Below are 13,326 nucleotides of genomic sequence, written 5' to 3'. Positions count from 1 at the left end.
ATCTTCCCCATCCTTGGCTTTAGCACCTCTGCTGGTCTAGGTGGCTTGTCTGATGGGGTTACTCAGACCTTTACTCCCAAGGAGCCAGAGCCCCTGCTTGAAAGATCTGGATACCCTTGTCCCCTCAGTGAATGGTTGCTCAGGGAAACGGACCCAGGTCTATTTGGGGGAAGGACCAAGGAAACACTACTCTATACGAACACTGGGAACTGTCGCATCGTAAAGTCCTTGCCCAGGGGACCGGCTTCTCCTGTGATCAGCGGGCTCTGGCTCAGAACTGGCTCAGATCTAGGAACTGGGAAAGAGACTGTGACTTTCCACTGGGGAAGATGACATTGGTCTTCAAGGTCACCACTTTTTTTTTTTTTTAATATAAGTCAAGCAATAGCCTAGTTGGCTGTTCACCCATCTTGTCCCTGGGAACACCATTGTCTGCTACCCATCACCATGGATCCCTTCAGGCCTGGACGCCACCCCCAGCTTACTGCGCATTTCAGTAACTATGTCTGTCTCGTCCTGGGAGTTCAGCATTGCATCTGGCCGCTGCTACTCCAAGGATGCTGCTGCCCTGTTGACACGAGAGTCCAGTTCCGTGAAGGCACTTCTAATGTCAGCCCAGGTCTACAGACAGCAGCTCCTGCTTAGCTCCTGAATGAAGCCAGTGCCTTCTCACCTGCACACTGCTTATCTCCTCGGGGAGGGAAGGTCCTCTGGGCTCTCCCACAGCATAGCCAACAATGGGTTCTCTGGAATAAAACATCTATTTTCTCCAGACTTCTGATACTTTGACTCAACACTCTGCCCAGGCAGTCCTGGCAACCCCAGCTCACTTGATGTGGACCATCGTCACGCCCAAGCTTCCAGCAGTCGTCTCAGCAGAGCAGTAGGACCAGCTCCAGGTGCCCTTGCCAGGGCGCTACCCAGGGGGACACAGAGGCGTGTCTCAACCTCCAGGCTAATATGCCACCCACTCCCAGCCCCTCAACCCCCAGATCCACTCCTAGGTGTGCTTCCCTTGTTCCCGCTGGTAGGTATTAGCCAGGACTTGCAGGTCCTTTGGTGAATAATCCCTTCCCTCCCTTGGCGGAGCCAGCGCTGCCCCAGCCAGGCCGTGCTGGGCCTAGAACCTCATCATAGGAGGGCAAGTATTGTCTTGAAAGACATCTGCCTCAACCAGACCTCTGCATGGTCTCTGGACAAGGTAAGACGCACAGCTGGTGTTTCTAGCAAGGGAAATCGGGTCACACCTGCTGCCCAGAGTTGAGGGGAATGTGGGGGCTTGGTGTTCTCAAGGACGTTGCCCAGATACCCCGGTCCAAGCCATAAGTTTCTCTACTCTTGCATTACACCTCGTGCCTAGTCCTTGGTAGTCAACGCTTGGCAGAAAGAACCGAGTCCCTTTAAATACTGCATGGAGGCCTCTGACGGTCTCTCTGTGCCCTCTTTTACCCTCATCGTGGCTTTAATGGTGCTCAGCAAAACCAACCCATTCCACAGTACCTATAATAACCGTTTCTCACATCTCTGAAGTGCTCAAGATACCGCATGAGCTGGGGCATCCCCTCTCACCTGGTATCCTGTCCTGTCCATCAGTATAGTGGCCAGGGGTCACCACCCACAAGGGGGCCCCTGTTGCTACAATGGGCGAGTGGTCCAAGCCCAGGGTCCCCACTTTAGACTCCACTTGCTAAGACCGCTGTCAACACCGTCAGTCTTAAGGTGGGCTCCCCAGGAGCAGACCTTGAAACAAGGGTCTACGTGTGCGTGATTTATTAAGGCCATGGAGACGCCAAAACTGGGTTCCTCCAGCGTCCACTCTCTGGTCCTCATCCCTCCCAGGAGGGTTTTACTGAATGAGCCCATTCCCCACCAAGGGTCTCAGGCTACAAGGATGGCTCTAGGGTGAGGGGCACTGGGCACGGGCCTGAATACTAAGTCCCTTGTTTCTAGAGCGACCAGGAAAATGTGCCGGAGAAATGAAGCCCCATGAAACCCAGAGGTGAAAACACAGGCAGGACAATGTATTTCCTCATTTTAATTTATTTTTCGTTGTTTGTTTCTCACTTACCAACACATCTGTAAAACGTAGCAGGCTCTGTTAGTAAAGGAGAAGCAGGGGGACAGCAGGGCAGAATCTAAGTAGCCAGATGGGGGAGTCGAGAGCAGGAAGGGCTTGGGGGCCTGAGGTGGCGGGTGCCGCCCCGCCCCGGCATCATCCTGCCTTCCCACAAGGCATCACGTTGCTGCTGCTTTGACTGAGCCCCAGATGCTTACAAAACTGTCATAAAGAGCATTTCTGTTGCCTCCAATCCCTGTCCCTGACATTCTCCCTCTGACTCCCGGCGATGAGGCAGGGTCTACTCCGGCCAGCCCTCTGCACAGCCTGGCCCGGGAGAAGCTGCCGCTGCGTCTCAAGGCCCCGACCCCACAGCCTCAGTCCCTGGACGGGCATCTGAGAAGGGAGGCTAGGGTGGGGCTACCCGGAGCTCTTTGGGAAGGATGGAGGGACCACCCCTTAGAACCTTGGACAGCACTCCCAGAATGCCCTCTGCTTCAGCCCCAGGCTTTTCTACTCAAGAGGCATTAGGGAGCGGCTGTGGGCATGGGAACACGGAAGCAAAGAGGCCTAGAGCCGGCCTGAGGCTTGCCTGGGTGGCCCTGGAGGGAAGGTTTCACCTTCACCCAGAGTGGACTTCCTGGCGTTTGCACATTGACCCAGCGGACACTCGGACCCTGTGTTTATGAACACAAACATTTTAATCAGGATTTTATCCACCCTGATGAATTTTCATTCTAGGAAGTATTTTCAAGGCAAATGCCATTGAGGACAGCTTAATGCCTTGATCAGTTTTCTACGTAGTGCAGATACATTTCCTTTTTTTCCCATGAAATAATTTTCACCAGGACCAAATCCTTTTCACGTGCGTTGTACCACGTACATCGGACTCCCTGGTTAGTGTTCGAGCTCTGTCGAATGTCACCCACTGTCTCGTCTTGTCATTGGAATTTCTCCCCTGCGGCTCTCACCTCCAGTAAGTCCAATTTTCCCAGGGAGGCTTCCCTGACCGACTTCTCACCCATCGGTACCCGATGCCGAATCTGAACCGTGTGCTGTTTGTACTGATGTGCAACATCCGTGCTGTTTTAGCCTCGTCGACTTCCTCCTGTGGAGTGTTTCTGAGGGTGAACCCGTCCGACCACTCGGTTGACGCGGTAGAAGGATGGTAGCCTTTTCCCGGCGATATTCCAGGACGTCCCGAGACCCCGGAACTGGGTCAAGACGTCCTAGCGGGCGCTGAGCTTCCCGGGTGGGGGACAGGGAGAGCGGCGCCCTCCCCGACCTCGGCCCCCGCCCGGGGTCACGGCGCCTTGTCCGCAGCCTGCTCGGCGCGCGGGGCCCCGCCGGCGGCCGCGCGCGCGCCGCGGAGCAGACCCAGGCCCCGGGAGCGGCCGGCGCCGTGCAGCTGGCGCTCGTGGCGGCGGATCTGCACCTTGTGGCGGAAGCGCTCGCCGCAGTCCTCGCACACGTAAGGCCGCTCGCCCGAGTGCGTGCGGCGGTGGCGCAGCAGGTTGGACGAGACGCTGAAGCGCTTGCCGCAGTCGCCGCAGGCGTAGGGCCGCTCGCCCGTGTGCGTGCGCTGGTGCTGCACGAGCGCCGAGCTCTCGCTGAAGCGCTTGGCGCAGTACGGGCACGCGTAGGGCTTCTCGCCCGTGTGGATGCGCTGGTGCGTCACCAAATTCGAGTGCTGCGAGAAGCTCTTGCCGCACTCGCCGCAGCGGTGGGGCCGCTCGCCCGTGTGCGTGGCCTGGTGCCGCACGAGGTCCGTGCTGCGGCTGAAGCCCTTGCCGCACTCCCCGCAGATGGTCGGCCGGTCCCGGGCGCGCCGCCGCCGCCGCTGCCGGGCCGGCGTCAGGGCCGCGCTGCCCGCCGGGCCCGGGATGGCCACCACCGAGGGCGCCGACACGGCCGGCAGCACCATGAGCTCCTGCAGCACCACGTAGCCCGGGGGCGCCACCACGACCGCGGCGGGCGTCCCCGGGACGGCGGCACCGCCGCCCCCCGCGGCGGGCACCAGCTCCAGCTGCAGCTCCGACGGCACGGGGGTCAGCTCCAGCTGCAGCTCCGGCGGCTGGGCCCCCAGCTCCACCGGAGTCAGCTCCAGCTGCACCTCCTGCTGCTCCTCCAGCTGCTGCTGCTGCTCCAGCTGCTTCTCCAGCTGCTGCAGTTGCTCCTGCAGTTTGAGCTGCAGCTGCCGCTGCTCCTGCTGCCGCTCCAGCTCCTGCCGCTGCCGCTCCAGCTCCTGCTCCGACCCCAAGTCCACCGGCATGAGCTCCAGCTCCACCTCTTCCTCCTCCTCCTCTGGCTCCAGCGGCCGGGGCTGCAGCTGCTGCTGTTGCAACTGTTCTTGCTGCTGCTGCAGCAGCTGCTGCTGCTGTAACTGTTGCTGCTGCAGCAGCTGCTGCTGTAACTGTTCTTGCTGCTGCTGCAATAGCTGCAACTGCTCTTGCTGCTGCTGCAACAGCTGCTGCTGTAACTGTTCTTGCTGCTGCTGCAACAGCCGCTGCTGCTGTAACTGTTGCTGCTGCAGCTGCTGCAACTGTTCCTGCTGCTGCAGCTGTAACTGCTGCTGCTGAAGCTGCTGCTGCTGCTGTAACTGTTGCTGCTGCAGCTGTAACTGTTGCTGCTGCAGCTGTGACTGTTGCTGCTGCGGCTGTAACTGTTCCTGCTGCTGCAGCTGTAACTGTTCCTGCTGCTGCGGCTGCGACTGTTCCTGCTGTAACTGCTGTTGCTGTGACAGCTGCTGTTCCTGCACTTGCCGCTCCTGTGGCTGGTCCTGCTCTTGCAGCCGCTGCGGCTGTGGTTTCCGCTGCTCATAGTGCACAGATTGGGGATTTTCCTGTAGTTCCTGCTGCTGCCGAGGCAGCTGCTGCTGCCCATCTTGCTGCTGCTGGAGCTGCTCCTGCTGTTGCTGTGACAGCTGGTGCTCTTGCATGTGCTGCTCCTGTGGCTGCTTCTGCTGTTGCATCAGCTGCGGCTGTGGTTTCAGGGGCTCCTGTCGCACAGGTTGGGGGTTTTCCGGCTGTGGTCGAGGCAGCCGCTCTTGCCCGCCCTGCTGCTGCTGTTGCTGCTGCGAGTTTGGCTGAGGTCCTGACCCTTCGTCTCGTGGCTGCAGCTGTTGCCGCTGCTCCTGCTGTGGCTGTTGCCGCAGCTCTGGCTGCTGTTCTAACTGTCGGGGTTGCAACTCCTGCTGTTCTGGCGGGCCTCCCTCAGTGGTTGCACCGGCCCCCCTCGGGGCTGAGACTGCTGGCCGCGGTGGGCTACTGCTCCTCTCCTGAGCCTCTTCCTCCTCCTGACTCTCACTCCCACCGCTGCCACCTGTAGCGGAAATGGCAGGAAGCCAGGAGAGAAAGATCTACAGGCAGCTCTCCGATCCAGACTCCCAGGATCTCCCCCCTTATTCTGCCCCATGTACAGTCACTGTACCATACACTCCTGAGCCCTCAGAAGGGACCCCAAAACACTGGACCAAGTGACAGTGGCGGTATGGTAGAAACGGAAACGCCCAGAGGTGTGGAGTTGGCTTGGAGAGGTGCCCCAGGGACAGCTGGTCTCGTCACCCTGGACCCCAGCCCCTGACCTCTCCTCTGGGCCTTCTGCCACACAGGCTCCGTGCCTCAGACCTTGGCAGTGACACCGTGGGGGCCTGTGGCTCCCCAGCACCTCTCCCTGAGAAGTCCTTTGGGCTTAACTGCCATCCAGTAGGAAACAGTGAACCAGCCATTCCCACGGCTAAGCCACAGGCCCATGCTGAACTCAGACCTCAGTTAAGGTCACACCGTAAATTAAAGGAACTCACCTCCTCTGTACATAATAACGAATTTCTGTAAGGCTGCCTGGAAGTGTTTCTGCGGCAGTTTCTAAAAGTCACCAAAGTGTCAGAGAGAACATGAGGTTTCCAGGTCGGAAGTCCTCAGTTCAGAAAAACTCTACCAGTGAGCAGCTGTCTAACCTCCTGCAGGTTCAGGGCCCTCCTTGTCTGTAACATACCTTAGTGACACCCACACCAACAGCTTAATGAGTGAAGCAGGAAGAGCCCTGACATTACCCCTAGCAGGTGCTTGAAAAATCCCTCTCCCTGTGGGTTTGGAATGGGTTTGAAAACTAACAAACAGTTCGGAAATACTGAGGATATAACTAGCTCCAACTGAAACAGTCCTTAAGCTGGAAGTGTTTTAGATTGTTATTCTGGGATGGAAAGGACCAACTCACGGCCCCAAGTCAACATGGCAACTGGCCAATTATTTAACCTCTGGGAACCTAAATTTCCCCATCTGCTAAAGAAGACAAATCCCTTTCAGGGAAATCGTGAGAATTAGAGGGGATAAATGAGCAGCCCCAGCACGGTACAGGACGCAGTGTAAGCTCAGCTAAACAGGACTCATTCCGTTGCTGTTTCACAAAACCCACACGCAGTCTCTCACTTTGAGCATTCCTGCTGTGTTATCAGAAAATCTGAAGAGGCTTTCTCCATTCCCAAGTCTGATTTCAACATCTGTTCTTCGTACAATATCATCTTTTCAATTTTGTAATGGAAAGTAGAGATTTGATTTTGTAAATTTTGCTTTCTGGCTACTTTTCCAGGAATATATTGAATAATAAATAATATTGAATTAATAAAGCCAAGGGATATCTACATGTAAATAATTCCCTTTTAGGAAACTATTCCCAATAACCTTTGCTTAGACCAACGGATCAGTGAACGCATTTTTCCTATACACTCACATCAAGTGGGAGTATGCGGGAAAGGAGGGAAGACAGCCATGAAAACCTGTTTTCTCGGCAAATCGACACTCACATGGACACTCCCTTCTCCCACCACCTCTGGGTGCAGCAGGGACACAGCACGCCTCTGTGTGGGTCCTCTCATTTCTAGGACAGTGCTTGGCCATATGGCCACTCCGGACTTCTTCTGGCATTTTAAACATTGTTAACAACAATGCTGTAGTAAATGTATACTTAAGTGTCACCTGATGTGTCTGCTCTCGTGAGATTTTTGTCAGTTAAATATTTAAGCCAAAAGAGTCCTGGGAATTCCCTGGCGGTCCAGAGGTTAGGACTCGGAGCTTTCACTGCTGAGGGTGCGGGTTCAATCCCTGGCCAGGGAACTAAGATCTTGCAAGTTGCGCGGCACGGGCAAAAAAAAAAAAAAAAAGCCAAGAGTCCTAGTTAAGTCCACACATCCCCATCCAACCCCTCCAGTTCCCTTGGTCCTTTTCATGCTCTGTTCAACCCTGCCCCAGCCCCTCACTCAGCACCCTCGAAGCCCAGAGTGGGGAGTTGAGTCCCACGAGTGTGGCCACCATGGAAAGATTCGCCCAGAGCAGGTCCCAGAGAGAGACGGGGTCTTGGAAGGTTCTGCAGGGCCACAGTTGCTTCTGGGCAAGAGGGGAGAGAAAGCTGGATGGAAGCAGAGGCCAAAGAAAAGCCACGCGGCCAATGACAAGAGGGCGCCTCTGCCGCTGAATTCAATCTGGGACCTTGAGTCTGGAGCCAGGGACAAGTGGGAGGAAAATGGAGGCTGTGTGAGCCCTGGGCAAACAGCAGAGGGTCCCAGCCAGCACTTATACAGGTCCGGGGCAGGGGCTGAGAACGTCTGCACTGCCAGGCAGCCCTCACCAGCAAGACTGCAGCCCGAGCCACCTGCTCTCTCGATGTGAACCTGCCGACGTGAGTGGGTGCAGTCTGCCCTCCACACCCCGGAACTGCCAGGTGGGTGCCCCTCCAGACAGCAGGCCGCCCGCCACCACTCAGGGCTCCCTCCCAGTTGTGGCAGGCCTGAGTTCTGTCAAAGGATCCTCGCTGGGGACCTGAGGACCATCTCCTGGTTTAGGACGTCAGAGGCCCCCCCCCAGCCCCTCACCTGAGAGGGTGTCAGGCCTTGAGCCCCCATCTTCAAGACACCGCAGCTCGAGCACGAAGGTCTTGGTTGCCGGCCCTACCTCCATCCTGGCAGTCAGACGGAGATCCCAGGGAGCCCGCTGTGCTGAGGAAGGAAGGAAGCTGTTCAGATGCGTAGGAGCGCTGTGAGCCCCGGGCCCAGGGGCACCAACTCCCTTGACGACCCCCAGAGCTGGCAGCTCACCCCTGCTAGAAAGAAGGACCGTGTGGTCCATAACCAGGAAAGGGATGAGCAGGGGTGGCCTAGAGGCTTGGATCCCCAGCCCGTTCGCCTGCACAAGGAGTCCTGCCTCTCCAGACTTTGTGCAGGGCCCGCATTCAGCCCCACAGCCGGGGCAGCCCATGCAGCTGCGCGTCACTGAGGGACGATACTAAGGTGGCTAGCTGCACTCCCAGAAGGGACATTTGGGGAAGTCTGCAGAAAAAAAGAGAGACTTGTCCATCTCACACTCCCCTAGCCCCCTTCCAAGCAGTGACAAGTCTGTTCAATTCCCTGGCCTCCTGCCTCCCAGGCTGCTGGGGGGTTCACCCCACCTTCCCAGGCCGCCAGCAGACCAGCGGTTCCAGGCCATGTGGGTCGGTCCAGGTGCCACCTCAGCTCCCAGGAAGGCAGGTTTCCAGGGTACCACGACCCACGGAACTGGCGGGCTGCCTGTCTGGCCCTGTGCCCAGGCAGTCCTGAGGTCTGGAGGGCTCCCCGCCTCTCTCCCGCGTCCACCTTGGCCCCTGCAGAGGTGTGCCCATGTCCAGTCCTCCCTCCCCTCCTAACAGGGTGACTCCAGGTCTCCCTAGCCCTGCAGAATCCAGTCCAAAGCCTCTTCAGAGAAGCGTCCCTAGGTTCACCCTGCTGTCCTACCCACTGGGCCTCACCTGGTACAGCATTTCCTGCTCCTCACGCAGCCTCTGCACTAGGGGAGGTGTGGTCAGCAGGGGCTGGAAGGTGAAGGCCCAAGCGTTCAGCCAGCACCTTCCTGAGAAGCCCCCATCCAGAAGGAGCCGGGGAGGCGCCAGGCCGCCCGGGGGCCTTTCTGGGCACTCAGGAGGGTCGGCCGCGGTCTGGGTTGCCGAGGTCGCGCTGGGCCAAAAGAAGCGGGCAGAGCGGAGTTCAAGAGCAGAAGTTGGTGTCGGCTCCCTGGGGTGGGGGCTGGAGGAGGCCGAGCCCCCAACCAGCGCGGGGCTCAGGGCCGGCCGTGCGGGACCATCGCGGGCGCCGAGGGCTACGGGGCGGCCCCGAGGGCGGCCCCGGTGGACGACCCAGCCCGAGGTCGGCGGGGCCGGGTGCCACCGGTGTCTTTTCAGCCCGGGGCAGCGCGGCCCCGGCCGGGGTCCGCCTGCCGCCACAGGTGCCGGGAGCCCGCGGGCGGGCAGCCTGGGCCGGGCCCCGCGGGCGGCGGGCGCCACGGCCGGGCCGGGGTCCCCGTTCGCTCGCCCGCCCGCCCGAGCGTGCGACCCGCCGGCCGTGCGTCCGTGCGGGCAGCGGCCGGGCCGGGGGCGGGGGCGGCGGGGGCCGGCACAGGAAGTCCCCCCGGCATCCGCATCCTGTCCCCCGCCCGCCGCCCGCGCGGCCCCGCGCCCCGGCCCCCGCTGCCGCCGCCGCCACCGCCGCCGCCGCCGCCGCTCTAGGCAGCAGCGAGCTCGGTGGGCTTAACCCTTCCCCGCCCGGCCACTCGCCCGGCCGCATCCCTGGGTGCGCGCGTCCGCGCCGGGGTTGGCGACTGTCGCCGCAGGAGTGTAGCGGGAGGCTCCCAGCTGGGGCCCTGCCGCCCCGTGAACGACAGGCACGGCCTCAGGGCGCCCCTGGCCAGGGTACAAATTGGGCTTAATTAGCACTCAATTAGATGACACTCAGTTAGTGAAGCCCCACCCCGGGCCACCTGAAGAGGCCTCCCCCTCCTCCCCTTGGACCTCCGGTCCTGGACCCTGGAGTGGCGAGGACAGGCCTGAGGGGGCGGGGAGTGTTGCAGCCAGGACGGTGGGCGTGGGTCCCAAAGGACCAGATGGCGTCGTAGGGGCCACCCTCGGGCCACCCTGGTCAGCTCGTCCCTCTCTGCGCCCCCTGCTCGCTTCCTCTGTGCACAAGGCCCCCTGCCCCACCCCCGCCCTCTGCCTTCCCCAGTCCCCACCCCAGCAGCACCTGGCAGCGGCCTCCCTGGACGTGCCTAGCCACTTCCCGGCTGGTCAGGGGTCCCTCCATCTCAATATCCCATCCCTTTACTGCACTGTCTCTCTGATCTGGAGATGAGTTCACCCTGAAATCGGGATACTCCAGTTCTCTGAAAACCCAAAGAGCTGGCCATAGGAAGCTGCTCCTGGGTGGACTATGGGAATGCCCCGCCGGAGGGGGACACAAGCCCTCATGTGGTCACAGCCCCCTCCCCTCCTTACTGTCTCCATGCTCACATAGCTGCCACACGTGTGGCCCCCTTGTTCCATTTCTGGATTCTTCCTGGCCCTTCAGGCAATGGCGTTTGGGGCTTCCCCTCTGGCCCTTGTCTGAACTGCCTGTACTCTGTCTGGCAGCTTCACCTCAGACTAGGAGCTCCAGTGGGCAGGGCCACATCTTCCTCCTCCGCAGAACAAGCGCAGTAAGAGCCTAGCTTTGGAGACAGAAAAATCCGGGTTCCCAGGGACTTCTTCCAGCCATAGAATGAGGCCAATCATTGCCTTCCATCTGTGGGGTGGGGACTGCACCCCACTAGCCGGGTGTCTGAGGATAAGTGAGCATCCCCCTCCTGCACAGGGCAGGTGTGCACCTTCCGCTCCCCTGGGAGGGGCTGAGGGCACAGCTGTCTCTGCCTTCTCCTGCCTCTTGGGAGACCTCACACCCAGAGGCTCCACTCACCCCTTGAATCTTTAACCTCCCCCACGGCTGGCTGCTTTCCAACAGCATTTACTCACTCTCGTGGCTCTCTCATCTTAAAAACATACAATCACCTCTCTCTCCTGCCCTGGGTGCCCAAACTTCCCGGAAAGATGACCCATAATAGTTCCATCCACATCCCCATTAGCCTGTCCCTCCTTCCCTCTCTGCAGCCTCGCCTCTGCCCCATCACTCCACCCAGATAGCTCCCTCATGTCACCAGGGACCTCCATGTCACTGGATCTCTCATCTCATTCCACCTCTAGGCAGCTGTGGACATCTCTCTGGTGGCTGCTGGGAGAACACCCTTGGTTCCCCCTTCCTCCCGATCTGCTGCCTTTTCAGGCTCTGCTTCCTACCACAGGCTCCTTGCTCACCTTTACATCCTGCAAACCTGCAGTAAGGTGTCTTCCCAGGTCAGCAGTTCTCTCCCTAAGAGCATCATTTCTCTGGTCCATACCTGAGCACTGGCTCAACCACAGCCACCCTTTCCCTTTCTTCCTCATTTTCCCTTTAATTTTTTTTTTTTTTGGCCGCGCCTTAGGGCATGCAGGATCCCCAATCAGGGATCGAACCTGTGCCCCCTGCAGTGGAAGCATGGAGTCCTAACCACTGGACTGCCAGGGAATTCCCTCCCTTTGATTTTTTTTTTTTATCAAGGTAACACACGTACCGAGCTGTGTAAGTCAAATAGTTCTACAAAATCTGTAGCAACAAGGAAAGTATCTCCTCACTTCTGAGTCCACTCCCATTTCTTCTAATATCTCTTGCCATATTTCTAAATAACATGCTTCTAATGCTATTACTTGATTTTTCCAGTTTAGATGGTATCCCACTTTGGAAGGTGCAGATTTAACTCTTTAAACCACACAGACACATGCATACTTTCCCTCTCATCCTCCTGTTGTCCAATCATTTGTCTGGTGTTTATCCCGTTTTCCGGAAAACAGCTTCAAACCCTAGGCATTTCCTCGGTGATAGGAATGCCTTTGTTATTCCTGATGGACCCCCGGAGAGCTTCAGGGTGGGTGCTAGTCATACCCTGAAGACCAACTATGTGATTCTGTAATTGGGGCTTTGAGCCAGTGATATCAACCCAACCTCTGGGGAGAAGGTGGGGAGCTGGAGATAGAAGTCAGTCTCGTGGCCAATGATTCAGTCAATCATGCCTACGTAATGAAACCCCAATAAAATCTCTGGACACCAAGCTCAGCTGAGCTTCCTGGTTGGTGATAATCAGAGGAGTGGGATGCATTCTGATTCCACAGAGAGAGGATACAGAGCGCTCCATATTCAAGACTCTCCCAGACCTTGGGTCCCTTCATGGCCCATGTCTGGTCCTGATTTGTATCCTTTATAATAAAACTGTAATCATAAGTATAGTGCTTTCCTGAATTCTGTGAGTTGACCTAGTGCATTATTGAACCCGAGTGGGTCATAGGAACCCCTGAATTTGCAGCCAGTTGGTCAGAAGTGTAGGTGGCCTGGGAAACTGCAAACTTGCAGTGGATATCTGAGGTCAGGGCAGTCTTGTTGGGGATCATGTCCTTAACTTGTGGAGTCTGTGCCAACTCTGGTGGTCAGTATCAGAATTGCAGTGCAGTACCACACCTCTCAACACAATTTTATCAGTTTTGGTAAATCCATGTTTACTGTTTCCATAATTATATCTATGCAAATGTTGTTCACTGCTCAGCCTAGTGAATTATTTTTCTTAGTTTCCTTCTTATACAACTCTTGGTTCTTCCTGGAATTAATCACTCCTTCTCGCTTTCTCTCTTAAATTTCTTTGATTCATTCTTAGAATCAACAGTTAGGTCTCCTCACATCTTCCTTCAGAAAATCTATTTGTTTCATTTTGTTTCCAGAGACATCCCTTCTGGAGCCTCCTTCCTTGGGATCCAAATTGGGCAGGTTGCCCTCAGGGCTGCTGCCATCAGCCTGGGACTCTCCACTGCCATCAATCTGGGACTTTCCTTTGCCTCCCTCTCTCTCTCTCTCTCTCTCTCTCTCTCTCTCTCTCTCTCTCTCTCTCTCTCTCTCTCTCTCTCGCATCATTCTGTTTCCTCATACCACGTCTTTCTCTTTCTCATTGTAGTAGAGACATTTTGTGCTCGACAAATATTCCAAGAGCTCCCCTATATTTCCAAGCATTCCATGCAGTTAAATTGGGGTTAAATGAATAACTTGGCCAAGGGACTATGAAAGGAAGTGACATATGCTACTTCTAAGACAAAGCTCTTATGAGCTGGTGTGCTTCCTCCATCTCACTCCTCTGCTGCCGTGTGGCCTTGGTGGAGATGTGTTCCAGATGGTACAACTACAAGAGTGGAATCTCAGTCAGCCCAAGGCCCGGAAAATCCATTCAGGAAAACAGCAGAATTCTCAAGTAATTAAACATAACATTTAATACAGGAAAATGGTACAAACATGTTAAAAGGGCTTCAGTATTACAAAGAGGGAAGATGAGACCACCCAGAAATTAGTGCCCTCGGGGCTGGAGGAG

At 57.1% G+C, this 13,326-nt stretch overlaps 2 protein-coding genes across 3 annotated transcripts in view; both read right to left on the bottom strand.

Moving 5' to 3' along the window:
- The window catches only part of ZNF316 (zinc finger protein 316), a 37,478-nt gene extending 29,446 nt beyond the window's left edge, over positions 1 to 8,032 (bottom strand). Inside the window, exon 1 of the mRNA XM_060122401.1 lies at positions 7,923 to 8,032. The gene's annotated coding sequence lies outside the window, so the exon portion shown is untranslated. The remainder of the gene's footprint in view (positions 1 to 7,922) is intronic.
- On the bottom strand, positions 2,025 to 9,318 carry ZNF853 (zinc finger protein 853). 2 transcript variants are annotated; one of them, XM_060122430.1, is made up of 3 exons: positions 8,831 to 9,318; positions 7,923 to 8,040; positions 2,025 to 5,377 (listed from the first exon to the last, which is right to left on the bottom strand). In XM_060122430.1, the coding sequence occupies exons 1-3, from the start codon at positions 8,840 to 8,842 to the stop codon at positions 3,360 to 3,362; spliced, it is 2,148 nt and encodes a 715-aa protein (XP_059978413.1). In that variant the 5' UTR covers positions 8,843 to 9,318; the 3' UTR covers positions 2,025 to 3,359. The 2 variants fall into 2 exon arrangements, with proteins under 2 accessions (XP_059978413.1, XP_059978414.1); XM_060122431.1 differs by having other exon boundaries at positions 7,923 to 8,045; positions 8,831 to 9,317.
- Between the last annotated feature and the right edge of the window lie 4,008 nt (positions 9,319 to 13,326).

The sequence above is a fragment of the Lagenorhynchus albirostris genome, chromosome 15 (assembly GCF_949774975.1).
Source record: "Lagenorhynchus albirostris chromosome 15, mLagAlb1.1, whole genome shotgun sequence".
Lineage (NCBI taxonomy): Eukaryota > Metazoa > Chordata > Mammalia > Artiodactyla > Delphinidae > Lagenorhynchus > Lagenorhynchus albirostris.
This window is presented reverse-complemented; position numbering and strand designations above follow the sequence as displayed.